Below are 27,791 nucleotides of genomic sequence, written 5' to 3' on the forward strand. Positions count from 1 at the left end.
ATCCCCCTCCAGTGCGGATATTCTATCTATGGCAAATTTTTCTTGATAATGTCCACCCCTTGCTCAAGTTGTTTTCAGCAACAAAGATCCAGCAAACACTATTCAAATGCGCGTCTAGCCTACCGACTACCTCAAATTCAATGCATGCTTTGCTTCTGGGGATCTATGCCAATGCAGTACAGTCAATGACCAATGAGCTCTGCTTAGAAGCAATGAATGAAGACCGATCGGTCTTGCTATCTCGTTATACAGCTGGGGTGCAATATGCACTCCACAAAGCTGGCTTCTTGCAGTCCTCCGACCTGACTACCCTGCAAGCCTACGTGCTTTTTCTGGTAAGAATGGAAAACAAGGTTGCAATATAATGCTCAAAAGCTCACATTCTGTTAGTACTCAGTATCGACGATCATTGACCCTCGTTCATATTCCTGTTTGACTGCCATCGCAGACCGGATTGCCAAACGTGATGCTCTACATCGGGGCATCCAAGGAGAGCAGCTATCTGCCTTCGATCTGGAGATTCGACGTCGCACTTGGTGGCACATAGTCTTACTGGACAGCCGGGCAGCAGAGGTTTCTGGATCAGGGACATTCGTGGTTGACTGTCAATGGAAAGTAAATTTGCCCCTCAATGTCAACGAGAGCGACCTGAACCCGGAAACAACATCATTGCCTCGGGAATATGAGCGCGCAACAGATATGCTATTCTGCCTCATACGTTGCGAGGCTGCTGAATTTCATCGCAAATTTCGTGCAAGGAGAATCCTGGAAGAGGGCTGTGGCAATCTAAAAGTCCCGCCCTTATCCCTACAAGAAAAACTTGATTCTATCGACGTTTTTGAGCGGCACATCGAAGCCAAATACCTCCAATACTGTGATCCCCAGCTTTTACTCCATGATTTGTCGCGCTACTACGCAACATACTTCCTAACAAAGATGAGAATCATCACGTACGGTGCCTACCTTAGCAGGGGTCCCTTCGAGAACACCAAGACGAAGGATGATCATCAAGATAACGTTATACGGATCTGCCTTGAAGCAATTGAAGCATACCATTGCCGTGTCCAAAATCTAATGTCTTTAAAGTTTGCGTGGTATCTAGCAAACACTCCACCATTCCTCGCAGTGGTCAATCTTTTTTATATTCTTCGAGAACGGACCGAAGGTGAGCTCGTTGCTCGGGCATGGGATATTATGGGCTGCCAAGATGAGATATTTGGCCGTCCCGACTGGATATGTTCTTTCGGGCCGGAAATGCACGAAGCAAAGCAGGGAAACATGGTTGCAACCTTCGCTGGCTTGGTTGTACAGGCGTGGGAAGCCCGCAGGAAAGTACTAGGCCGAGAGAACCAAATTCCTATGCCGCGCCTGATGAATAAAATGAAGGAAGTACTAGGTCCTTTGTTCCGAACAAAACAGTCCACAACTCTGGATAAATCTAATCATGAAAAGATTTCCACGTCTGGACAACCAAATTTAGGCGATGCAACAAAGAACTGGAACGTCTCGGATGCGGCACCATACTCACAGCCCAGCATTATGTCCCAGCCCGAGACAGGCCCTCCAGCCGAGTACGCTCCGTCGATCAACTCTGCCCCTCCTTACATGTTGGACATGCCAGTTGATGCCTATCAGGTGGATGGCAGTTGGGTTGAAGGAGATGAATGGCCAATTTTGTTCCCGGATGATGGACGTGGATTGAATGTTGACTGGGACCAGATACTATTTTCTATGTATCAGTAGATCAGTTGCCCCTGTCTGGTGTAATTTGACCCCAGGGTTACCATACAAGCGCCGATGGCGCTTAACTGCATAAAATTTGCCCAACCTCTCTGATAATAATTTACCCATCCATTTCCAAACATAGCATGTGTACCTTTAACTCAAGAAAGCAGCCAATTTTTCATATATGGGGTCTCCAAAGTGGTGTGTAATTCCTGTGGATGGGACAATATCTCGCTTCTAGAAAAGCACATAGGAATAAATTCCATCTGTGGAACCGTGGCGAGGCCGGAATGTCATTCCACCAGTACCGCTTGAGTTTGAAGTCGACTTGAACTTTGAATTCGCTTCAATGTTCACGTATTGCTGCCGTTAGCTCTAGTGTCTCGATTGTACTTCCCAGCTCAAAGTTAGTATCCTCGTGCGCCTCCCAAGCTTTACATGCAGCACCCCCAAAGCTGCGGGTTTTATGAACCAGTCTTCGAATTTGTGATTGTCAAAAGTGATCTTTCAGGTGCGCTTACATAGCTCACCGGTGACTCAATGACGCAGCCCCCTCATAAGTAAAGATACCCAAGAACAGGAGCCTGAGACGTTACCAATTGTGATCCATCTGTCAGAATCATATGGCTTCAGTCTAGAAATATTGCATACAAATTTTGGATTTCTGCTCTGGTGCGGATATCTAGATCAAACCAGATCAAACTATATCAGAACACCTGTCTTTATAGATATAAACCAGGAAGATGTAGATGTGAGGACTACATCAATTACCAGGTTCCGCAGGCAAGAACCTGCCAATGTTGTCTGGAGGGTGTATTGTATTTCTCTCAGGGCAAGGGGTCATTTTGTCTCAACAACGGTCTTTCCATGGCTTTAAATTGACTGATTAACATCTTGGAAACCAAGAAAATAACATACAACAGCAGGGATTCGCTGGTGGTCATCCACCTAACTACTAACTCGCCGGCGTGTGGCTATTATTCAGTCAGTAGTCGGGTGACTAACGCCTAGGTGAGAATAGGGTGAGCGCTGCTTTAGCGTCGCGCGACCAGGGTGATGAGGGGTGAGTGCGCAATAGAGAGGGTGAGAGCCGGGTGAGAGCGGGTGATTCTCACCTATGATCGCGCGGTGTAGCGTATTGACCCTCTTAGTCAAGTAGATGATTGGTTCACTTTGGTCCTCGTGTGATAATAATTCCCTTGGTATCTGCACACAGCCATAAGAGGGCTACTTCGCTATAATGATTAGATAGAGACCGGCTTGTTTGGGCTCTTGGCCCCTAGCTAGTCGACAGTCTTTACAATGGCGGCTTGTGCACTCAGTTAATAATCTTTGCCTTAGATGAGGTTATAATGATACTGTGGCTCTATAGTAGTAAGCTTTCGGTAGTAGACACCTTGGTTTTGAAAATGCTGAAATGCAGAAGGAAGGCAAACCATCGCCAGGAAACTATTCAAACCTTTAAGATACGTTGATAGCCAGCGCTTACAAAGGACACTACCCTTACTAGAGGTCTTAGGATATGTGATACCGGTAATAATCTGAGGCTAATATTTCCAATGATAATTTCTGATAATTCTTAGGGCTATAGATACGCACTATATCGAGTATATGGAACAGAAGAAATTGTCAAAAAGCTAGATTTTAAGACGCTCTTTTTTCCACTTTCTATCGAATCTGTTAGAGAATCTCTGGAATCTACTATGCTACAGGATTAGCCTTCCGTCACAAGTTATAGGTGCGCTAAAAGATAATTGAAGTTGATTATACGTAATAATAATGAAGCGGAGCGACCCGAACCTATTCCTCGGTGGACAGTTTCGAAAAGAATTACGATGGTTGGATGCTATAGTTGAATTTATGCAATAAATGGCCAGCCTTCGGAAACGTCGCTAGTATCTTAAATCAAGGAGCAGTGGAAAGAGTGGCAAGAAGAACTTTAGAATACAGGCGTCAAGAATACGTAATTTCTGAAGACGGCATCTTCATGAATCATGCATAGATAGTCCCTGACCGATTCAAATAAGGTCTAGTCGCTATCACATGATGCCCGATACCCAGTTCAGGGTCGGGGCCGCCCTTTCACTGAGTTCCATGAGGGACGTTTTTCCTCCTTTACTCATAAGCATCCTTCTACTGTCGAATATCAATCTTTCTTGTCACGCTATATTGGTTGTGGAAGTACCGTCTTTCCGATTCTTCATACGTTTAGTTATACTACGTATGATTCCCATATTACACAAACAAGAAAGTTGCTGATTGTGATAGAAATATGAGAACCTTCACTTTTGAATTCACCACTCCAGACAACCTCAAGGATTGGCTCATTTATCGCCGACATCTGATCGCACGAGAAATGGTGGTTACCTTGTTGCTTGTCGAACACGGCGTACGTGAACTTGTACAGCGCGAAGAAATGATACAACATAAAATCAAGGGACTACAAAAGGCCAAAGCTATTGATGATGACAATGATCAGCTACAGGAGGCAAATCACGAGCTTGAAATTGTTCAAAGAAAGCTTTGCCAAGAAGAACATGCGTTATACAAGGTGGAATGTATGTTATGCCCTCCTTTGAGAATTGAGTACGATCTTCTTAGACAGGATGATGCTACATGGTTTATGCGTGACGAAATGGCTCAGGATTGCTCGAAACGACTTGGATGTTGTAGTCGAGGTTGTGGTTGTTGCAGACAACGATCATTGTCAAAAAGGCAGAAAGGCAGGGGCCATTGCACCACAGAATGTTGGTGCTGCGCAAATTACCGAGGTTTTGAGTTCTCCGATGATGAGAAGAAAAAATTCAGGACTGGTCTGAAAGAATTATTGGAAAATAAATATTGTCAACATGTTTTATTCCTCGGAAACTGCTTTTTTTCTCCATTGAAAAAGCAAAAGTGTCACTCCTGGTGGCAGAGAAAGTCCGAGCGAGGTATCAAACGCTGATATAAAGGACCAAAATATGTTTGGCACTAGAGCGAATACTTTGTTTCTATCGCTAGTCGATCCAGAAATCTCTCTCGATCTCGCTCTCGATCTCGCTCTCGCTCTCTTCTTATAGTGTGGTGACCAAATCCTTAACGGCTATTTGAGGTTTTATTGCGATATGAGGGTTTCACTCTACTTCACTAATTTTAAATTCATATCATGACTGCTTGGCAATGAAGACGTATGAAATATTATGACCGGGAGAGAATACTTACATAGCTCAGCTGCTCTACTGAGATTGGTACGTGTTGGGTGTGCAAGGCGACGAGCATGAGTTCAAAATCTATGAATGATTCCCCGCCTACAGTATAGACAAGTCACATGCAGCCTTGATGTCTGCATCAGTAATGCGGTCGAGTCAAATCTCCAAAGGACTCGGGATAGCCTTTTACCCATCTTTCCCTGGCAACAGTCGATGAGTCGGGATCTACAACCGAGTATCGAAACCAGATGGTGAAGTTCTAAGCCGCTCGAAGACGTTTAGAGAAGTCAATGGAAACCAACTCACAAAACAAAAAAACAAAATAACATAAAACAAAAACGGGTCTATGGCCCGCGGGTATAAAAATGTAACAAAAACACAAACAAACAAACCAAAACGCTCAGAACGGGGTCTTCTCCCCGTGCCAGGGTATTGAAACCAATATAACAAAAAAAGAGAAACAAAGGGCAAAAAAAACAAAGGAAAAAAAACAAAGGAAAAACAAAGGAAAAACAAAGGAAATTCCTCCTCTTGCTAGTGCCGCGGCCGGGTGGTGCTACAAACAGACAAACATCACCAACAATGAGTATACATCACCCCACCGCGACCGCGACACCACATGCCTTCCCTTCCCTCACTTCGTCCCAGCGAGCAGCGAAAGGGCTGCCTTGCCCAGGCCAGATGGGGTCTCTGGCTGCTGCGCCGATGTGGCGAGCAAGTGGCAACCGGGCGGCGCGACAACAAAATCAACCCCGTAATCGGGGGCATTGGCGGCGGCGGCGGCGGCGGAGGGCGATGGATGCTCCATCATGGAGCCATCCACGAGCACGCGCAGTCGGGGGAGGCGGGGGAGAGGCGGGGGGAGAGGGGGGGAGGAGAGGGGGGGAGAGGGGGGACGGGAGGTGGGCAGAAGTTCCTTTACACCCTCATCGGAGGGCGACTTCTGCCCGTTATTGCCCCCCTCATTGGAGGGCCCCGCCCGGACACCGGAGGCAGCAGCTATATACGCATAATCTGGTCAGCATCATCATGTTCGGCAAGCCCATGCTGCTCAAGGATAGAAGATCTTACATCCCTGGGGGTTTTCCCCAGTCTGCTGGGCCTGCTCGTTGTCGGAGGCATCGGCTATATACCATTTAATCAGCCCATATCCCACACAATTCTTCATAGGGATATATCATCTCACAGGCGACGGGTTTTCGAAAGAGCCACCCGGGCCGGAGCTTCTCGGCCATCATGGCCGCTCTCTTCTTCAAGGTCTTCTCGACCTTCTTTACGCCTTTCTCGGCCTTCTTCGCGGCCTTTTCGGCCTTTTTCGCCGCCTTTCTGGCGGCCGCACGCTCCTCCAGATACTCCATGTTGAGTATCCCCTGGGGGTGCCCGCGTTCTCCGCGGCTATAAGAGTCGCTTAATTAGCCGACAAATGCGTCCAAAAGCCGCTAGAGCTACACGCCAGAAGGAACAACATACCGCACCCGCCAGCACCGGTACACCACCACAACCACCACCACGAAAACAACCAGGGGCACTACCCACACGTAGTGGGAGTTGGCGGCAATGGCGGCGTCGGCGGCGGCGGAGGAGGACGAGACGACGGAGGGCGAGGGGGGCGAGGGGTCCGAGGGGGTCGAGGGAGTTGAGGAGGGCGACGGGGGCGAGCTGGCGCGGGCAAGCAGTGGGAGGGAGACCATCTTGGATGTGATGGGCGCCATTTTTGGGGAAAACACTATACATGGGAGCGGGGATTTTGTATAAATAGCTACTATGGAGCTTTTGCCCTTTCCAGATCACTCCCGTAACTTCGCTTGTTTCTATTATGTGTGTATTGTTGTGTACTGAGAGGTTTGATCCATCTCTACATGCAGATTGATCCGCCGCACCTTGCGCAATTTCAAAAAAATCCCGAAGCTACCTAGGAATAGGGCATATGGTCCCCTTAAGATTTCAGTCATTCCCATCAAAATTACCAGTGCTCTTTGGAAATCGGCATCAGGATGTCTGCATCAAACTGCGAGGTGGTAAGAATCGAACCATGGGCGAGTTTATAAAAAAGTGACGTCTCAAAAGGTTGACCAATCATCGGCCAGGAACTTCCGGTATAGATCGTATTTGACCTATGAGAATGTAGGGGCTGTAATTGATCGTCGACCTTATTTGAATGTTGCCCTATCAAATAGATAAATTCACCTCACTCTGATCTTCAGTTTACATTGAAGATCACAGAAATATTGAATATGAGAGTGATGTGATTGATTATCAATGGATCTTAAGTTCGGTCCTGGTCGCTCTTGACTCGTCCGCCCAACTCGGAACATAACGTGAAGCAGGTGCGTAGCCTCTAACCCGAATGGGACTCGGCTTATACCAATCGCTTGGCGCAAGGTGCGGACACGCAAATTGGAACGCTAGAAATGGGAATAAGCGAGTGAACTAACCGGTACAGCGACTTAACGGCTTGTCAAGGCCCGGGGAAAGAAGAAGCTGCGTTTCTTTGGACCATTGCCGAAGGCGTATTCCTCGGTGTGGATACAGATGCGGTCGAAACGGATAGGATTATTCCTACTCTTTTATAGAATCAACGAAACCGAATTAGATAAATGCTACAAAAGTTCTAATTATAAATTTCTGGGTCTTTTTTCAGTGTTTCAGACACATAAAGGTTTGAAGTTTACTTCCGTTCATACATTTGACCCATGTTAATTTATCAAAGATTGATCAGAACTCTCGGAGCTGTCAAAAATTGACCACTTCCGTCCACGAAGACCAAATTCAACATACCGGCCCATCATGGAACGAAACAACCGCGATTTCTGCTTGGGAGTCTACTAGGGATGAATACCAGCCAAACAAGGAGATGTCTTTCCAAAACCCCAGCCAAATGGATCCCAAGGTGACCTAGCTAACGACAAGTTTCTCTCTCCTACCAAGAAGTGAAATTAACAAAATTAAGATATACAGACTTCTACGATAGTATTTTTCTTCTCGTAGTAATATAAAATTCTACAAATAATTTTAGGAGTTACAGGGTAGGATCGGGCTCCTTTTTAGAGAAGTTAGCGTTAGTCGCTTTATTTCGAGAAAGCCTCTACCTATCGTATCTTAGTAAATCTTTCTAAATAGAGAGTTCACTAAGTTACCTATAATACCTAATTTAATATAGTATTCTCGTAGTTCTAGAGCGTAGCTAGAGTAAGCTTCCTAAGGCATATAGTATTATCCACTTGTTCCCTCGCGTTCTAATACTCGCGAGTGAAACTACATGATATAGTACATAGGTTCCACTCGTCAAGCTTCTTTTATACATCTTTAAAAGGTATTTCAGCGTACTAAAAAGATAGTGAAAATTTAGGAATAGTAGATCTAGGCTTACGCCCTTAAGGAGTCATTTATAATTACTCTAGACTAGGACTGAAGGCGACGTATCAGAGTGGGTCCTCTTACCCTAGTCTCACCCCGTTGTCACCCGCTCTCACCCTATTGTCACATCTATCACCTCCAGTCTACAAAATTCTTACCCAAATCACCCGCACTCACCCTAACATGAAATATGACGCTGTTTTAAGCGTTAGGGCTCTTTGAGGATTGACCGCGTTTAGTATGTGGCTTAAGTACGGCTGAGCGGACGTTCCCTCGCTTGAGGGATTAAAAAAAAAAGGAAACAAAAAAAAAAAAAAAAAAAAAAAAAAAACAAAAACAAAAAACATACAACAGCAGGGATTCGCTGGTGGTCACCCACCCAACTACTAACCTGCCGGCGTGTGGCTTAAGTACGGCTGAGCGGACGGGAAGCCCTGTTCTCCACACCCTGTGGTCGTATGTGCTAGATCCTTTCTTGACAGGATCTCTATTGTTTGAGATGTGTGGCAATCTGGTGCCTGTCGCCCGAATGAGAGAAATGATTCCCGCCCTCGTTTGATGTCTTTTTGGCGTTATGGGATAGTTACGTGAGTAATTGGCACGTAGATCAGACTATGCCTAAAACTAAGGCTACTGAATAGCATATATACTGAATAGCATCTAATATCTGCTGCCGAAGACTTTGGTCGAAGTTAGATTTTAGTATTCTAGATAATCTAAGCAAGAGCATGAGTAATCGCGTGGAAGCGACAATCAAGACTGGTGGGTGATATACTAGCTGCTGAGAATATGTGTATAGTACAGCATTTTCTGCTGGCAGAGTATTATATAATCTCGCGGGATGTATTCAAACTTCCTGGTCCAGACTGTACATAAGTAGGGATACAGCGTAATAGAGATACACCTGTCCACCTGCCGCGAAACGCTGGCTGTAAATGGTCATAGAGTACAAGTTCATCATCAACTGCGCTGAGGAAGTCCGGCCGGTCATACATTAGAAGCCGATTTAAAACCTCACATGCACTCTGTTCCAGTTCATCTGCATACCGAAGTCTCTCTGATTGATGTGGCCCTGGGGTTTGCCTTCGAATAACGCGAGCAAGATGGAACTTTGCACGACACAGAGGCTCTTCTGGCCAGCGGGTGCGTTTGGCGCGGTCCAAAGTCCGGTTGAACCAAACCCTGATTGAGAAACCTGTTAGCAATGATCGATCGATGACACAACCCCGGGTGCAGATAGGATAACATGCTCAGCCTCTTCCATGTTCTGGACATAATAGTACATCGCGCCTACGGCATATGCACTTTGCAGGGTGACATCATGGAATTTTCCACATAATTCTTCTCGCAGCCGGAATACCTCTAGGTGTTGCTCTAGAGCCCCTTCCAGATCACCAGATTGGAGCAGATGAGAAGCGACGTCTTGTAGATAGAGTAGATAGCGTGGACCAATGCCAGTGTCAAGCCTCGCTAACTCGACAGATCGTTTTGCATGGGTTATCGCCTCGTCAAATCGGCGCTGAAGAGTGAGAACAGCGGCTTTGTTGCGGTAGTACTTCCCATACTCAAATGGATACTTTTCCTCGCTGCCCCAAGTCTTGTATCTCTCGAGACATTGTTCGATGAGACGGTCAGCCTCCCTGAAATTGTAATACTGCAGGAGAGACTCGGCGGTATCGTTCAGTGCATTGTGCAATAAGATGTCGTCAGTCTCGTTGACCGGCCCTGGACTATTTCTGATAACCATCTGACGAATGTGTGTGACAATTTTTCGAACTTTGAGTGCTTCCTGTCGTCGGCTGATGCCAATATTGTCGCAAATGACACCTTGCATGACCAGTATATCGGCACGTAACTTCCCATTTTCATCGTAGCCAATATCATTGAGAACATCCATGGCCGTGGCCAAAAGCGTGAGTCCGTCTTGACTGGACTCTCTCTCCCAAGTGTTGAAAGCTGCATCGTATAACAGACGGGCAAACTCAATAGAACCTTGCATTGATGGCTGAGACTGTTTAAATGCGACTCGCAAAGCCAAGATCTGTGGCACTGCTCTCTCAAACTTGAGCCATAAACTTGGGTTTGGCACCTGAATCGGGGATGCAGATGGGGTGATATCCCGAACAACGGAGTATGCTTCACTGAATATCTGGGACCTTAGGTCTGGTTGCTTATCCAGTTTATACAGCATAGCTCTCTGGAGAGCTCTGTGCATACCGTAGGTGTTGAATCCCTGTATCTCTGCCACTGGTCGAATCAGGGCTCTTCTTACAAGGAAACGGATCATTTCAATGAATCTTCGGTGCATATTAGCGGAACCAATTTGATAAATAGCGGAACCAAACAGAATCAAACATACTCAGCCTTCTTTACCATATATGCTGGAGAGTCTTGACTTTCATTAGGAAGGAACATGGACTCGGGAATGGCGTCCGGGCTCAAGAAGGACATGGTGTATAAAAGCTTCCTCGCATCGGGTGGAAGTTCGTCTAAAGCAAAATCCCAAAGAGCGTTGAGCCTCTTATTATTCTTATTTGTTGACACCGGCACATTGTAGTCCCAAATTGTCGCATAGCGTTGCTGTGTAAGCTCGACGAAGCTATGCAGGGAGCATTGCGCATCACTAACGTAGCCCGCAATATGAGCAATCGCTAGCGGGAGACCACCAAATGTCTCCACAATTTTCTGCGCAGCTTCGGCCTCTCGCTCATGTGGATAGCCACGAGCATCAATTTCAGCAAGCAAGATCTCAGTTGACTCAGCCATGGAAAGGTCGTCCAATTGTCTGTTGAACCCTGTCCAACGCTTAAATTGTTGTTTCTGAGCAGTGACCAAGATCGCAGAGTTTGCAACTGCGCTAGTGGGCCAGTATTGGGATAAACTTTCCCACTCTTCGACGTTGTCAAAAACTAACAGCCATTTATGCTCTGTTGAATGTCAGTACAGCATAAAGATGGATGACTGCTTCATGGCTCACCTGTACTTTCAAACCAATCTCTAGCATCATTGGCACCGGACTCATCCGCAGCATCAGAAGTCCCTGAACCAGTGACCTCATTTAGTGACCGAAGCCTCGTAATCACTCGTGTAAAAGATCCAACCAGGTCGGACTTTGTCTCAGCAAAGATCCAAAAGATGAAATCATATGACTTCTGGTATATGTAGGTGTATTCCAGTGCAGTCGAGGTTTTTCCGATGCCACTCAACCCATAAAGTAGATAGGATTTAGCTTCAGCGGAGGGTGATGCTTTTGGAGAACCGAAAGAAGCATGGATCTCCTTGAGAACGTCTTTTCTTCCTTTGAACCCCGGATCTCTCCGCTCCATGATCAAGTAGTGTGACTTCTTGTTAAAGCTGTTGCTATGACCGCTCCGATTGGAGACGTGGTGTCCCATCTGGTACTGGCGGAAGGTAAGTTCTACATTTTCCTTGAAGTCCTCGATATGACGTTCCATCCTTCGCATTATTTCATCGAGGTTATTGGAGGGTCTTGACGATACCACTCCCTTGATCATGTGAACTAAGAGAAACTGTCAGTTTAGGCCGTATAGAATATTGCACCAAATGAAATTTACCAATAGGATTTCTCTTGGTCCACTTGAGCGCATGTATACAAAGATATCCATAATCAACGAAGAGGTCTGACAGGGGGATTTGCAGCCTCTTGCTATTTGGAAAGAGTTCGAGGTACTGATCGAATCGGGGTAACGCTCGGTAAAATCTCTCCAAAGCATCTAGAATCTTGCTGAGATGAGTTGCGAATCGTGAAGCAGACTAGGATTCATTTAGTTTTGACACCATATAGAGTCGAGTCGCCGGGGACAATACCTCGATAACTACCCATGTTATTGACCAGATGATGGTAGAAGGAGTAGACAGCTGAGATGATATTGTGATGGCTTTCTCGAACGACTGGACATGTTGTAGATGGGGGGTAATCTTGTCGCGAATAAAATGGGTTCTTTGTGAGCGAGCGTATTCTTTACAGGCCCTTTCCATGCATGCTTGAAAGGACTCGAGGTCGTTCACATCATCGCTCAGCATTCCGTGCCCTCGTAGCTCATCTTCCAATCTGGCGCATGAATGGCGCCATATATTATCCGCCATAGCGTCAAACAAACTGTATCAGGGTAGAAATATGTGCATGATGAGATATCTTCAAATGACTTTTGTTGGCTAGATGGAGATAATATAGTAATAGGCTGAGAGGGTATCTATTAACTTCGTTCAATACTTACCATACTAATAGAGCATCCCTCCAATGTCGGTTCGCTCTTAGCGCCTCACAAAATGCCGACTCAGCTTTGCCTTGCCACCAGACGATGTTTAACTACAGCAACATATAGCAAAAGGCGCTGATTGGGCCAGGACAGTGTGACCCAATGTGCATATTAACCTGGGTTGACGTGGCCCCACTCTTTGCTTTACGTTTTCTTGGCAGAGTGTGGGGCCGAGTTTCAATCCATCTTACATTTTTGTTACTTTTTTGGAACATTTCACGCGCTCACCCGGGCAAACACCTGCTACTGTGCCATATTTAAATCAAATCAAATCATCTTAACCACTATTCTCGTGGCTTTGGATGATTGGTCTACACTTTCACCTAAATTGTAGTCACCGTATTTTTATATCGCTCTGGTCGAGAACAACTTCTCCTGACAAACTATTGACCAAAAGACTTGTTCGCAACAGATAGTTATTTTGTATGTCAGTTCGGTCACTTCTACGGTGCTTTCTGACCAATCTATCAAGACCTCCTTTACTCACAATGGAAATACACCTCAACTCCGTGAAAGACAAGATCGAGCAGCTTTCCACTGCAGCTGGAAACGTCGGTCTTTCTGTGGGTGTTTTGCAAGAAGGAAAGATCATCCACCAAAGCCACTACGGCTATCAAAATCTCCGAACCCAGGAAACCCCTGACGAAAACACTGTTTACCATCTTGGATCCCTTTCCAAGGCTATTACTGCGGCCGGACTGGCAGTCCTTGTTGAAGAGGGGAAATTTCAATGGGACTCCTCTCTAAAGGAATTGATTCCGGGATTCCACCAGCGAAACAAATATGTGGAGGAACAGGCCAACTTGATCGACCTGCTGGCTCACCGCATGGGCCTGGCCATGAGAATGAACTACTGGGCTCAGATGGAGCAGGAGCTTCTTGTCCCGCCCACAGAGGCGGTTAATGTTCTGGGCGCACTGCATAGTACCGCTGATTTCCGAACTACTCTGAAATACAATAACTGGACCTACTCTCTGGCTGGAGAGATTATTGAGAGGTACAGTGGCTTATCTCTGGAGGATTTCATGCAACAAACCTTCTTCAAACCCCTCGGCCTTACGCGGACAACATTTGCCGTGCCATCCGAAGACAACTACGCGTCTTGTCACATTACTCTGAGTGATGAAACACCCTTTGAAGTTTCCCGCCCCCGTATTGGAAGCGGTACTGTAATGGCGGGCGCCGCTGGGCTGAAAAGCAGCCTAGCCGATCTGCTACGCTTGTATGATGCACTTCTTACAGCACTGGAGGACCAAAGGAAGACAGGCCTTACCAGCACCCCCGACAATCCATTCAAACAGGTTTCTATGGCGTTTACTCCTCATGGAAAGAAGGGTGCAACGGAATACGGTCTAGGCTGGTTCATGGTCAATCTTCCTGCAGAGATTGGGTGGATCGGAATCAATGACGGTCGGGTTGCTCAAAACCCAACTATTGCCCGTGGCGTTGATCCAACACCAGTCGCCTATCACAATGGAAGCATGCCCGGCATACTGGCTTCTGTTCATTTGATACCTCAGACTCATACTGCAGTTGTCATTTGCGGCAATACATTGTCTCTTGCAGATATCCCTGACTATGCTGGTGGCCTTATCCTTGAGACCCTACTTGGGGTGGATGAGCCAACAGACTTTTTGCCCCTGGTTACTGAGGCTAAGGAATCACTGGTCAAAGGCTACGCAAACACCAAGGAGAAGTTGGCAGCAGACAGAAAGCTGGGAACTTCACACAGGCCCCTTGATCAATACGAAGGCCGCTTCATCAACCCAGAAGGGAACTTCCGACTGGATGTCTCTGTTCGCGGCGACGGTCTGCGCATGCACCTTCAGGGGCTCCCCCGGACATACTATGACCTGTACCACTATTATGACGACGTTTTTGCCTGGACCTGTGACCGGGATGCAGAGACCAAGCGAGCCATGTTTCCCCAGCTCTCCGATGCCTTCCGTAAGATCTGTTTCCAAGTGGATGGGACTGGAAGCGTCGGCTCGATCTTCTGGGCTTACGCTCGTGATGAGCCCTATGGGGAGGTGTTCACCCGGGTTGCCCCAGGTGGGGCCACAGAGGGATTAGGCTCAGTGAACGAGTCAGCCAGCCTGTGACGCTGGACCCCTGTGATTGCATACCGAATCATATTTCTTTTCAGGTGGTCTTCCAATTGAGATTCTTATCACTCCGCACCCATATGTCTGTCGCCGGGCATTTGGTCCCCTATTTTTGGCTGGCTGCAGCTACATAGTCGGACTAGATTGAAATGTTGAACTCTAGAATTGTATCCACCCTTATTCGTTACAAGAATCCGGGCCGTTTACTCGTGAATGGACATGTTCCCTGTCGTTTTCAATCCTATCAAAATTGACTCAAGACAGCAAAGCTCATCCATGTACATCTAGTAGGGTTATTTTTCAGTCTCGGGTATCACTCGCCAATAAAATCTCATTATTGACCTCGTGTATGTTGCCAGACAAAAATGCCAAAAAAAAAGGAACGAAGGAAAAGAAGAAACAAAAAGTGGAGAAACGCGGTACAGGGTTCTGAGACCCAGGATAGACGGCCCAACAAAACAATTTGGCCCCAGCGCATGCCCCCTGTAGGTACTTGAGCGAATGTTACAGCAGCCATTGTGGCACGGTCAGGAAACTACGCATGCCTGCCTAGTAGCTGCTGGGTATTTGTATTCTATTGGCAATGGTATTCTCACCGCCGAAAACACCTCATTGGAATACATAATCATGACAAGGGCTAGCACCCGAGAGCCCCTCCATTTGTGGTCGCGGTCACCGAAGGGTAACGCACATAATGATATTCGAACCGACAAAATCTTTTGTTCTAGTATCTCTCTCTGTTATAGCCATCATGCTGGGTTGGATATTTGGCCAGCCTACTTCGAAGCAAGATACTCTCTCAGGTCAGATAACCAAATCTGAATATCTGGAGAGGGGAATCTAACAAAAGATACAGAGCCAGTCCGGCATGACACTGTGGCAAAGCTGATTGCACTGAGGCCCGAAATCGAAGCTATTCTGGAAAATGCTGGCACAGCCGGCTGTTCCCTTGGGGTTATTCACAATGGAGAGATAATCCACGCCGACCATTTTGGCTACAGAGACGTTGAAAAAGGGCTTAAACCAGACGATGACACTATATACCCCATTTGTTCGCTTTCTAAATCAATTACGGCAGCTACTGTTGGAATTTTGGTCGGTGACGGAGAGTTTGACTTCGATACTAGAATATCGGACCTTCTGGCAGATTTCAACCCCGAAGACCCGGCGTTGAAAGAGAATGGGACCTTGACAGATCTTCTGTCCCATCGAAGTGGGCTCCAAGGGTCCAACTTCTGGCTAGGAAGTCAGAACAATGTGTTGTTCCCAGCCAAGGAAGCAATGCGAGTCGTGAACTCTTTGAAAATGGCACATCCATTCCGTACTGCCTGGGAGTACAGCAACTACGGATATGAGATCATTGCACATATCATCAAGCAGAAGACTGGGAGCCCTTGGTTTGAGGTTGTTTCCGATCGTATTCTAAAGCCACTCGACATGTCCCGAACTGGCTTCGACATCCAGTTTGGAGATCACAACAATGTCGCCCGCGCATATGCTACTTTGGACAATGCAATCCCAGTTTTGATTGAAGGACCGAAGCTGAGTAGCCATTCTATTCTTGGTGCTGGTGGAGGTATACGGAGCTCGCTTAAGGATATGTTGACTTTTTACCGCGCACTTCTCCTGGCAGAGAGCGATCAACAGCGAACTGGAGAATCAACGACTACAGGATCCCCTTTCAAGAACACAAAGGAGCAGTTTAAATCGCAAATCAATCTTTCAGGGCCTCTATATGGTGAGACGGGCTATGGTTTTGGCCTTGCTCGGGCTACTTTGCCATCTCCCATGGGGTCCATCGGTACCAACCCGGCTCTCCTTCCGGACATGCCAATTGTTGGCCGGGGCTTGTCTCCAACCTTGGCACTCTATCACCAAGGAACTTTGGCAGGTGCATTTGCAACTGTGATTCTGTTTCCAGAGACAGTGAGCGGCATAATAGTTCTCACAAACTCAGTACCTCTGGGCGGCAGTGATGATTGGATTGGCCAGCTTCTTACAGAAACACTTTTTGACGCCCCGGAGAAGAATGATTATCGTATCATTTCCAAGAAAACGGCTGATTCTCAGCGCGGGTGGCATGACAGGGTTCTATCTCAACTGCCAAGCCACAATGGTGTTGGCGATCAAGCTCGACCTCTTGGCGTATATGCTGGTAAATACTACAACAAGGCACGCACGCTTCTCATCCATATTACAGAGAAGGATGATTCTCTCACCATGAACTTTCAAGACAATCCCCAGGAGTTCTACAAATTAACTTGGTGTAGTGGTGACACTTTCACGTGGCTTTCTTCACGCAATGAACTGGCCAGTAGAGGAAGATTCACACGATTTGGAGGTTGGTTCTACACTATCAAATTTTCGGCTGAGGAAAGTGGGCGGGTTGTCAGCCTCAATTGGATCCATGATGAAGCACGAAAGGACGGCGATGATTTCTACATTGAATGAACGTCGCTTGGACTGCAAAATTTTACTCGCATTTGAATAATTTTCTTAGGTTTACTGGGAGCTTGATCTGTCGAAAGAGGATAATTTCATTGACAATCGTAGTTACTTATTCCCAGCACCATACTTGATATTGTTTTCCCCACGCTGCTAGGACGAAACTTCCGTGAATTACTCACTGAACACAAGTGCTCGCACTTCAATGCTTTGGCGAGGTTTGGCATTTGGATTTTGCCCAGGCAACTGGAAAGAGACATGCGGGCAGTCTGTCAAGGCGTCAGTCTATGAGTTCTCAGGCAGTAACAAAAAGTCAAACCAACTATTTGCAGGTACATTTTCCCGTGAATCAAAAATTTTCAAGAGAAGCACCTCCTCAGGTCTGTGACTGCTGAGATAGTACCACTTTTGCGCCGGGCTATAGCAAGCAAACATAGTCTCGCCAGCAAAATTGCGGCGGACGTAGTCACAAGGAATCAAATCTGACGCGTGGACAGTCGAGCCGTCACAAACAGCCAATGGATCCTTCTCCACGACTGATACGAGGGGACGCCAAAAGCTGGAGATGAGGGGTTAGCAGGGGTTGTGGCATAGCAAGCGAGGCTTTCCTACTTTATGACTCGGATCCGTCCTTGCAGTAGCCTGTTGGCCTCCCTGGGCAGTTGTAGCCGCACACGGTGCAAAACCCCGCCTGGGCTCTGGTCTATTGGATACCTGGGTGAGCAAGAGGCTGAATGGATTGGGTGTCACACTAACCGACATGCACCTCCTCTGCGGGTGACAACTGCGTGGCAAGATCGTTGATGTCAATGCTATCTTCTCCTGGCCCATCAGAGTGTCTTATCTGTCCACGAGACCTGGGGTATCAGAAAGTGGCATAGTATGCGCCTAAAGAATTGCTGCTTACCCTCCAGTCAAAGAAGAAAACCCGGTGTATTGATGGGTCCTTCTTTCGCAACATCGTCTCCAATTCAGGGAGGTACACGTTTTCCACGTCATCTTTATTCCAGATAGTATGAACGTCCAGGCTGCTGGGCCATTCTCGTACCTCGAACCCTCTGCCGTCAAGGGTTGGTGCGGGGATTTGGTCTCGGATGTCATGAATTGTAACTTCCTTCTTTTCAAACTCCAGGTTTGAGTATCTCTGATCAAGTGCGTCCGGTGGTAAATTTGTAAAAATCCGAAAGGGCTTTTCTTCATCATAGATTGGAAGCTTTTTCAAGTATTGCAATGTTGCGTGCATGATTAAAATAGCGAAGTTTCAACGACTCAAACTAGTTCAAATTTCCTTTGGAACAAGCTTGATACCCGAGAGTCTCGACACAAATCTCGTTGGTCTTTTTCAATGGCCGAAACGTGATGAATTATTTCAGAAGTTAATCCCATATCAGAGAGACAGCAGACAGGTGGGATATATGCAAGAACATCACAGGGTTACATCAGAAGCTCTGCACATTGGCTACTAATATTTGAAATTCAATTTCTCAGGACCAGGGGCGTTGAGTTTCTATTACGGATTCGTAGACTTGCATCTCGGGTTTCCAAGGGTCTTGTTTGCCCGGATATCTTTGGGACCTGTAATTGGACACAGAGATGTGCCCCGTATTAACCCTGTTGAACCCAGGTGCCAATGATGTCTATCCACGTAGAGGACTTGATATGGTATTTCATGAAGGTAAGAATCTCAGAGAATCCCGGTTCCAGGTCATGAGAACTTCTCGAACATATAACCCCCCATTTCCACAGCGGGCCCAGAGGTAACACTCACATCCTGCGCACACCAACACCAGTGCTGACCAAGACAAAGATATCTCGTATCTGGACAGAAGAAATTTGTTTACCCTACAAAAAAGAATTCCATTAATATTCGTAAGTTACATTATCAGCACACGCAACAATTATAAACTAACCATCCTGAGAAGAATATGTCTTATCACGATTCTTCTTCAGACGTCAACTACTCGAGTGATTCATCCGAGAGCAGCAGTGGAAACAATTCAGCGAAATTCACAGAGCCTTCATGGGTCTTAGAAGTGTCAAAGAACGATTCGCGTAGGCAGCCATGGAAAAAGAGCCTGGCCATCGTCGACAAGGCCGATCATGACAAGGGAGAGGACCGCTTCCACTTTGGCTATGATCCAGCCGCTCCAGATGAAGGAAGATATCGCAGTGGATCTGCTGGCTCTGGGGGAAGTTTGGCTGCTTAAATACTAGATATGGTCCATGGTGGCAAAGAGATTGTGCCAATGAATCTTCCATTTTCTGATGATGTGAACAAAAGAGGAAAGGAAAAGCCATGAGCCGCATATCGTCGAGGTCAATCACTGTCTTTGAATCTTGTGAATTTATCTAACAACCGTATCAGAATGTCAATTTTAAAAAGTAATTAGGAGACTTTCGCCAACTTTGACTGATAAATCAGGGTCTTTTAACTGTGCGCTAGCAAGACTTAAGGTCATTTCAGTCAAGGTGAACCTTAGAAGAGTTGGAAGTTTCTGCCAAAAAAGCTTGTGTCAAAATTATCCTATTATTTGCATCACTGTGTAATGAATTGTAGTAGGGTGGTAATGTTGTCCTTGAATTGATCGAGGTTTTCGTGATTGCTGCCCACAAGATCATTGGCCTGAGAAAGTCTCCAAAGAACGGCCTCGTGTTAGTCGCATCATCGCCCGATGGTCAAGGACTTCTCATGGCAGCTACAAATTCAACGGTAACGAGCCTCTCAGAGCAAAAAATAGCATTTAAACCGACCAAAGGGTGTTCAAAACAGTCCCTTACTAAAATATTTTGCCTGAACGCACGTGGGTTTCCACGTGATCCTTTCGTGACCCTTTCGTGATTCTTTCGGACTCTATTGTGGAAACTCATCGCTCGTCGTAAGGAAACAAGAATATGAAAATAATATCCAGAAGCATCTTGACTGGGGCAGTGTCTCCACATCCGTATTTTTTGACAATTTGGTCAATAAATATATTGCTTTTGATGGACGCGGACTCCGGTTATTGCAAGCCCTACAGGGCAGTTCACGGTCATATTATATTCCACTCATAACACCTTGACTGCACTAAGTGCACACAGGAAAGTTCTTTACTCCCTATAGTCAATATAATCAATATAATAGACGATACAGAGGAATATTATATCTGTTACACAGAATATTTCCTTCGCATGCCAAAGTTTTTGCAGCGCACTCAGAGCATTTTTGATCACAAGGTAGTAGAATAAATCCAAGCTTGTTATATTTTGCTCGCTTTTCAGTCTTCCCTTTTTTTGTCGGGTGTTTTTTTTTTTTAACACCGTCCAAGCTCCAGTTACACGACGTACTTGCTTTTGTGTCCCATTCTATAGACTAATTTCTCACCTTTTTTGTTTCAAAATGGTTGATTTTGACTGACCTTCGACGCTAATTGCTAGTTTCATAGTAGTGATGGCAATCTGCTTCGGGATTCCGTCGGTACGAGCGCGACTGAAGAGACTATGGGGTTCGCTCTGTGACCGTCTGGCACAATGACATCCTTTGCCGAGAATCTATCCAGGAAGAACTTCCGATCCGGAGCAGGGGCCTAATGACCATGGTACTGAGCTGGGCGACCTATCCAACGCCATCCTCCGCCCCGCCGCCGCCGTCGCCTTGGACGACATCCCTCCCCCTTTTCCTCTCCTCCTTTCCCCCTCCCCGAGTCGATCGGGTCTCCCGAGCGCACGCTGTTGCCGCCGCCGACCTGCCTACTCACCGTTAGTCGCCCTCCTCCTCCTACTCCTCCTCTCCGCGCCGCCGATCGACTCGGGTTCGTCGCCTAATTTAGTACTATAGTCGTTAGGGTTATACCTCTCAGTTACAAAACTGTGGCCTACGATAAAGGAAGTAGTTTGCTGAAGCTATTTAACTTGATCAATTAGTGAATATATTAATTACTATCACCCCTATCTAAAGCTCCTATATTCGAGACGGCTAATCTTGATTATGTAGAGTAGGGGCTACTAGCGATAGGCTCGTATTTCTTCGTAGTGCTAGTAACTAGTAGCCTTTAGGTAAAGCAAAGACGAGCCTTTATACGTAATGTCTGCTTATTATAGGTGTATATTAGGAACAGCCGTTGAATAATATTGCATTTGCAATAAAAGAATTAAGCAAAGTAGATACGGTAAATACCACTAGCAATGCCGTGAAGTGGTAAGAAAGGAAACAAGGCAAATTTCCTAGTGCTCTAGATAATGATTTGTTTAAGGTATTCCAGAGTTGTAATAGGAGCAAAACTCTCTAGGGCAAAATTATCAACAGATCAATATTTAATAGGCTCTTGAACTTGAAGACAATAAGCAAGCAATCTGCTAAGAGTCGAGTGACATAGAGGAACCACGTAGCAAAGAGGGAATCATCTGAGATCATTATAGTTCTAGCAGATAAATCTGTCTTAACATCTCCTACCCCTGCAAACTCAACGACGCCCAACGCTTAAACGGGAATAGATGGTAGCTGATGTGATGGAAATATATTGTCGTTTCCCGCGTCACACTAGCCGTATGATCTATAAGTCGAGTCCTTTACCTTAAAAATTCCCTGGTCTCCCCCTGGGCCTGGCGCGAACTATACCCAACCGCACGTGATCTTGATGTTGTTGGCGAACGATTGGCTGTCGCTGCCCCTTGGGATCTTGGATCATGAGGCTGCATGATCCATACCAGGTGGGAGACACCTATTCCTAGGTGAAAGAAATCGAAAGGAAGTGCTTCCAGATATCACGAAGACCCACATATTCCTGTACGCATATTAAGGTAGGGGATATCCAACACTCCGTGGTGCAAGCGACGATGATATGTGTAAAGATGATGTTCTTATTCCCTCATAAGAGGTCATGTTAAGCTAGAGCTATTACATAATCGCCATGCAACGGCAACACTCCGTACCAGAAATCATAGATAGTGTAGTGGGGAAATGGCCGACGATGGGTGGTTTTGGGTGATCTCTGATTGAAGGATATTTTTCCTTTTACACAGTCTTTACAGAATGTAGCTTGCATCTCTGACAGGGAGAGAATTAAATTTTAGACATTTTTCGATAAAGCAGCATCTATTTCCTCTCTGAGAGGCTTCCTTCCATCGTAGTGTGGCGTGGTCTGTTGGCTTGTCTGTTGATCCATCTCTTCTTGCCTGTATTTGCAGGCTTGCCGTAGAGCGCCCTGGTTCAATAGTTAGACATCATCATATTGAGCATCACATCTCCATACTAGAATACATAGTATTCCCAGATAACCACAGATTGGTTAGTTAAATAATTGTTGCATTAAAGTTCCAGTGGAATATTACGCAATGTATTCTGGAACATTTTACCCTTTATACCCGGCAATCCCTAGAAATTTCTCTCGGCATGATAACCCCATCGCCTATTGCGTGCACTTGCAGCTACAGTATAATATCCTGAAAGGGGACAAGAGACATCATATGACGTAATCCAGTAATCGCAACTCCCTATCGGCATAGCTTCCAAGATCAAACTTCACATCCTCGCATTGGTCAACATACTGCAATAGAATTTCTCATTTCACACTGATTCTAATCTGAAATCATGATATAAATCAAATTTGTTCTATGCCCAACAGGCTAATAGTCATCAAGCAACTTGATCTTTTCCTCTTCCAAGCTGATCAACGCCTCTAATAGGGACTACGTCGATATCATTCACATATCACTAGGCTACCGTGAATTAACGGCCTTCCTCTTTTTGATTTATGTGAGCTTTGCTTTTGATTGATGGTGGTGCTGGTAATTCTCTCGCGGGAATCGGTGTAACCACAAAGCATATTTGTGGGGCGCAGACTCTGTATACCAAGAATACTGGTTCTTGAATTACGCTAAGATCTACAATTTTTAAATGTTCCTTCTTTTTATAGCAATAAACAAGAATTTGATCTCTATGGTGTAAGCGACCACATCTCGGGATTACTCTTTTTTCTCGGTCAGCGCGGCTTTTAGTTTTTAGGCTTGACGCCATATTATTTTGTGCGAGGGCATCAGAAGCCAAAGTCACATTATAAAGGATCACATAGTAACTGCCATATTGATTCCTATCATTTTCAGTTTAGCATACAGAAGCAAGATGACTGAAGCAAAAGTGCCCCCGGTTTGGCGAAGTAAGATGGTTGAGTGGATGAGCCCCAGTACGAGAGAGCAACGACAAAAGTGGATTGAAGAGGCACATTACAATTTGTTCAGTCTGCAGAGTAACCAAGTGTTTATCGATTTGCTGACAGATAGCGGAACTGGCGCTATGAGTGATAATCAATGGGCCGCGTTGATGAATGGAGATGAATCATACGCTGGGTCATCTTCTTTCGCCAATTGCAAAATGTGGTGCGTGATATTTTTGATCTAGAGTTCCTTCTTCCAGTTCATCAAGGTCGAGCAGCTGAAAACGCTTTGTTTTCCATTCTTGTGAAACCGGGCCATATTGTTCCAGCAAACTCTCACTTCGATACAACGCGTGCGCATATTGAATATAGAAAGGCAGTAGCCGTTGACTGTCCGTCAGAGAGGAAGCTTTCAAGACTTCATCAAACAGCCCTTTCAAAGGAAACATGAATCTTGTCAAATTGCGCAGTATTCTCAGCGAAAGCCACGACAAAGTACCTTTTATTCTCCTCACCTTGACCTGCAATGTTACTGGTGGCCAGCCAGTCAGCATGGAGAACATAAAAGCGGTCAAATTACTTGCAGACGAGTACAAGAAACCCATATTAATTGATTCTGCTCGTTTCGCCGAAACTGCCTGGTTTATCCAAGACCGAGAGCCCGGTTACGAAGGTATCGGCATCAGAGAAATCACTCGTCAAATATACAACCTCGCTGATGCAATGTTGATGAGTGCAAAGAAAGATGGCCTGGTTAATATTGGTGGCTTCATGGCCACGCGCCATCAAACTTGGTTTGCTGCGGCCTCGGAGTACGTCATTCTTTTTGAAGGATTTACAACTTATGGCGGGCTCGCGGGACGAGATTTGAGTGCTCTAGCGATTGGTTTGACTGAAGTCATTTCATTAGACTATTTAAGCACTCGCATCAGGCAGATTGAGCGGTTTGGGAGGACTCTAAGAGATGCTAACATACCTATTCAACACCCAGTGGGTGGACACGCTATTCTCATCGATGCCGGCGCATTCCTGCCACATGTCCCACGCGAGGAGTATATCGCATAAACCTTAGCTGTCGAACTCTATATTGAAGCTGGAATACGGGGTGTCGAGATTGGAACACTTCTCCATGGCCGTGATCCAGAAAGTGGGTTGGAGCGGGTTCCACAGATCGAATTTCTCCGCTTGGCAATACCAAGACGGGTTTACACGGACGAGCATTTGGATTATGTAGCTCATGCGCTTACTGAAATTTATCGCCGGCGCGATTCCATAAAGAATGGCTTTCAGATATTGGAAGAAGCACCAGTGCTGAGACACTTCACCGTGTCGCTAGCGCGGAAAAGCCCTACCGATATCTGATAGGACAAAGAATCAGGCCCTTCAATTGTCTAACAAAGAAGATTGTCAAAATAAGAATACAATCAATTTCGGTTTACCGGTATTATACTCATTATTCCAAATCGCACATAACGAAATGTCACACAGTATAGGCTTCTGAGGGTTGTTGCCATCAGTTATTCGAATGGGTATTTTCGCGTTTCATGTGAACAAGCTACAAAGAAGAGGGACTTGTGAGGAATTGCTTTTCATATTGAAATGGAGCTGGTAACTAAACAATTTCTTTTTCTGATTTTTTTTAATGTTCTGCTCTGGGTGTTGTAGACCAATTCAGACCTACCATGAAACCCGATAGGATACTTGTCTTGTTTTCGTAATCCAAGTTCCAAGCAGAATACGAAGGCCTATATTTTTGCAAAAACCCGGAAACCTAGACCTGGAACTATCAATGGAGTCCTACATATCCTGGAGATGGTGGAGAGCTTTGTGATTGAAGCTAGTCCTAATGGGGAAGTCCCCTTGCACAAATGTCAAAAGAAAAAGCCATCCAATACTTCCCTCCGTCGTCAAAAAGAAATGCATCATCCGTGAATCGAACACGGGCCTCGTCGATGGCAACGACGAATTCTACCACTAGACCAATGATGCAAATGGAACAGTCCAATCTGGCTCCTGATTGGTTTGTTGAAAAACAATGGCCCAATTTTGAATATAAGCTATATCCTATCAACTTTTGCCCTGTTCAAATGTGTCCATTTTTGAGACTGCTGTAGCTTGCTTTCAGCGCATTCCATGGTGTAAAGGCGCTACTTAAAGCTTTCTATGATAATGACTAGGAAATATAGAAGACCTATCATAGAGATTGATAAATTCAACTACGACAATATTTGCAAGTAAGACTTCGATAATTATATATATTTCAGTTCCGCAAAATCAATATCTTGCGCCGACGCAGATATGCGATAAGGACATTAAACAAGCCAGATTAAGCACATCACCCAGAAGATATCATTTTAATCTATGTACATTGGCACATTAAGAACACCTACGACTCACCCTGATTCAAGTTGGACCCCCTCGCTCCGTTGCGTATGCACACATTTTACACAATAGCCCGGTGTACATGTTAACCCCAACCACAACGCAGCCTGTCAATATGCCAACTGCATATTATGAGCCTCAAAATTTTACTTAACCATCCGTTCCCTAATGAGATATGGTGAGTCGAATTAGCAGCTATGTTATTGCCTGGAATCGAGGCGACCTAGACGCAGTGCTAGACATCTTCACTGAGAAGACTGGACCACATGGAATGTGGTAGGTCCTTCTCCGAAGTTGCTTTGACCATATATTGAAAATCCAAGAGGAACAATGACTGACTACAAGATTGACAGAGGATTGATATGTATGATGGGTAACCAACCATAAAGCAGATGAGCGATTCAATTTTCACAATGTGCGCTACAAGACATTCGGTGAGTTGGACTGGAGACTATTTCACTTTTCAGTATAGATGCCTTCGACATATAGGAGTCTCATACCAAATTCCCTATTCAACAAGAAATACCAGTAGCTTCACAGCGGGGAAGGTGAAAAATGTAACCCTGCCTGGTGCAAGTTCTATTTGGTGAAACAGGCAAGAAAGGTTGGAGATAGACTTTGCCATTTGAGGAAAACGATGAAACCTAAACAGCTGATCTGCTTCTCAAGAATCTATGACCGAACATAACGTTGAAAATGTCTTGCAACTTACAGAGGACAGATAGGACTACAGTCGCTAGTCATTCGCATAGCTCAGTTCACGTTCTCCCCCCAAAAATTGATATATGGATTTTATCCAATCTAGCCTTGTTTCCCAATTATTGTTTTTGAAAGTGGACATGGGACTTAATCCACACCACAAGCCCTTCGAAAAGGAAGAAATTTAGAACGTAGAATAAGATATACGAGATCAAAACCATATCAAAATAATTTTGGATGTCCGATGAGGGACAAGTTGTATTGTTATCAGGTCAATATTTATTGCAATGGTAAGTAGGCCAGGCTTTCAAAAAAATCCGAAAGAAAAGCAGATTGAAACAAGCCAATGCTAGAAGAAACCCAGGATCGCCCGAACAAAAAGAAATGCATCATCCGTGAATCGAACACGGGCCTCGTCGATGGCAACGACGAATTCTACCACTAGACCAATGATGCTGAGAGGGGAACCAATTTCGATTGCTGATTGGCTTCATCTGTAGGAGGGTCACGTAAATGATTTATGAATAGAGTTTCAGCTGAGCACATATGTCCGCATAGTATTCTCACTTCACTTACGAGCTCAAATATATCATACATTGATCTCCAAAATCAAAATGAAAAGAACGAGGACCCTCACGCCATAGACAGATCAAGATAAGAGCGATGAGTGCCGGCCAACATTTAGTATCTGACGTCTAATTTTGGTATACTTTGTGAGAGCTAAATATCATATCAAATGATAAGAGGCAAAGCCTCAGCCGCAGGGAACTTTGGATCGTCAACTTATAAATGGTATTCGCATCTTGATACGATACTGCTGTCTTCTAGTGCAATTCCTAGACTTCTCAGAAATAAAATAGAGTAGGATTTGTGGAGATCTGTGTTTTTCTCACAGTCTGAATGAGTAATTTCTCTGGCCAGGTAGGTAACCTTCCTCACCTGTCGGATTTAAAAATTTTCAGCCAAGCTAAATAGAAAATGTCGAACATACAATCGATGTCAGTTGAGAATCTGAACGCACACGTTCTAGCGTACAGGATTGAGATATGAAAAACAATAGGTCTTTGTTTCCGGTGATTTTCTAGAAATACGGGTCATCATATTCCCGGATCTAAGACGAGTGAAAAAGTATCAAGAAAGGTGAGGATGACCAAAGTATCGCAAAAGTCTCCAATAGATCCGAACACATATTGAACTCTGCGAAGGAGAGTGTAGCAAAGGAAGATGTCCAAGAAGACACCAGCTGTCCGATATTTTCCCTAGCATAGTTTCTACCATGTATCACAAGAAGCGAAACAATAAATCCACTTCGAAAGAAAGTCAAGCTCGGTTGAATAATGAAGTGCAGGTAAATGAAAATAATAGAGTTTTTTGATTGCTAAACGCTGAGAAGATGATCTATCCAATAATCATGAAAAACGCCGTTGTAAGTTTCTTTCTCTAATCCAGACCGAAACGCCTTCATTCCAAATCATTTTA

At 45.4% G+C, this 27,791-nt stretch overlaps 9 protein-coding genes across 9 annotated transcripts; 6 read left to right on the top strand and 3 right to left on the bottom strand.

Moving 5' to 3' along the window:
* Positions 1 to 140: 140 nt before the first annotated feature.
* Positions 141 to 1,743, top strand: N7462_008027 (fungal specific transcription factor domain-containing protein; the record flags this gene model as incomplete). The annotated part of the gene is made up of 2 exons (XM_057079745.1): positions 141 to 335; positions 391 to 1,743. 2 exons carry the CDS (start codon positions 141 to 143, stop codon positions 1,741 to 1,743), a joined length of 1,548 nt encoding a protein of 515 aa, XP_056932415.1.
* Positions 1,744 to 3,997: 2,254 nt separating this feature from the next.
* On the top strand, positions 3,998 to 4,544 carry N7462_008028 (uncharacterized protein; the record flags this gene model as incomplete). The annotated part of the gene is made up of 2 exons (XM_057079746.1): positions 3,998 to 4,283; positions 4,327 to 4,544. The coding sequence occupies 2 exons, from the start codon at positions 3,998 to 4,000 to the stop codon at positions 4,542 to 4,544; spliced, it is 504 nt and encodes a 167-aa protein (XP_056932416.1).
* A 1,006-nt stretch (positions 4,545 to 5,550) lies between these two features.
* N7462_008029 (uncharacterized protein) lies at positions 5,551 to 6,628 on the bottom strand (the record flags this gene model as incomplete). The annotated part of the gene is made up of 4 exons (XM_057079747.1): positions 5,551 to 5,930; positions 5,988 to 6,041; positions 6,103 to 6,311; positions 6,453 to 6,628. The coding sequence occupies 4 exons, from the start codon at positions 6,626 to 6,628 to the stop codon at positions 5,551 to 5,553; spliced, it is 819 nt and encodes a 272-aa protein (XP_056932417.1).
* A 3,142-nt stretch (positions 6,629 to 9,770) lies between these two features.
* On the bottom strand, positions 9,771 to 12,380 carry N7462_008030 (uncharacterized protein; the record flags this gene model as incomplete). The annotated part of the gene is made up of 7 exons (XM_057079748.1): positions 9,771 to 9,792; positions 9,839 to 10,436; positions 10,491 to 10,570; positions 10,633 to 11,200; positions 11,251 to 11,793; positions 11,849 to 12,047; positions 12,102 to 12,380. 7 exons carry the CDS (start codon positions 12,378 to 12,380, stop codon positions 9,771 to 9,773), a joined length of 2,289 nt encoding a protein of 762 aa, XP_056932418.1.
* A 661-nt stretch (positions 12,381 to 13,041) lies between these two features.
* N7462_008031 (uncharacterized protein) lies at positions 13,042 to 14,655 on the top strand (the record flags this gene model as incomplete). Its single annotated transcript, XM_057079749.1, has 1 exon — positions 13,042 to 14,655. The coding sequence occupies one exon, from the start codon at positions 13,042 to 13,044 to the stop codon at positions 14,653 to 14,655; it is 1,614 nt and encodes a 537-aa protein (XP_056932419.1).
* A 754-nt stretch (positions 14,656 to 15,409) lies between these two features.
* Positions 15,410 to 17,109, top strand: N7462_008032 (serine hydrolase domain-containing protein; the record flags this gene model as incomplete). The annotated part of the gene is made up of 2 exons (XM_057079750.1): positions 15,410 to 15,416; positions 15,515 to 17,109. 2 exons carry the CDS (start codon positions 15,410 to 15,412, stop codon positions 17,107 to 17,109), a joined length of 1,602 nt encoding a protein of 533 aa, XP_056932420.1.
* Positions 17,110 to 17,854: 745 nt separating this feature from the next.
* N7462_008033 (methyltransferase CmcJ) lies at positions 17,855 to 18,346 on the bottom strand (the record flags this gene model as incomplete). Its single annotated transcript, XM_057079751.1, has 2 exons — positions 17,855 to 17,947; positions 18,011 to 18,346. The coding sequence occupies 2 exons, from the start codon at positions 18,344 to 18,346 to the stop codon at positions 17,855 to 17,857; spliced, it is 429 nt and encodes a 142-aa protein (XP_056932421.1).
* A 350-nt stretch (positions 18,347 to 18,696) lies between these two features.
* N7462_008034 (uncharacterized protein) lies at positions 18,697 to 19,310 on the top strand (the record flags this gene model as incomplete). Its single annotated transcript, XM_057079752.1, has 2 exons — positions 18,697 to 18,778; positions 19,054 to 19,310. 2 exons carry the CDS (start codon positions 18,697 to 18,699, stop codon positions 19,308 to 19,310), a joined length of 339 nt encoding a protein of 112 aa, XP_056932422.1.
* A 4,368-nt stretch (positions 19,311 to 23,678) lies between these two features.
* Positions 23,679 to 24,296, top strand: N7462_008035 (Tryptophanase; the record flags this gene model as incomplete). The annotated part of the gene is made up of 1 exon (XM_057079753.1): positions 23,679 to 24,296. One exon carries the CDS (start codon positions 23,679 to 23,681, stop codon positions 24,294 to 24,296), a length of 618 nt encoding a protein of 205 aa, XP_056932423.1.
* Between the last annotated feature and the right edge of the window lie 3,495 nt (positions 24,297 to 27,791).

The sequence above is a fragment of the Penicillium macrosclerotiorum genome (assembly GCF_028827735.1).
Source record: "Penicillium macrosclerotiorum strain IBT 26536 chromosome Unknown utg000007l_segment0_segment0, whole genome shotgun sequence".
Classification (NCBI taxonomy): Eukaryota; Fungi; Ascomycota; class Eurotiomycetes; order Eurotiales; family Aspergillaceae; genus Penicillium; species Penicillium macrosclerotiorum.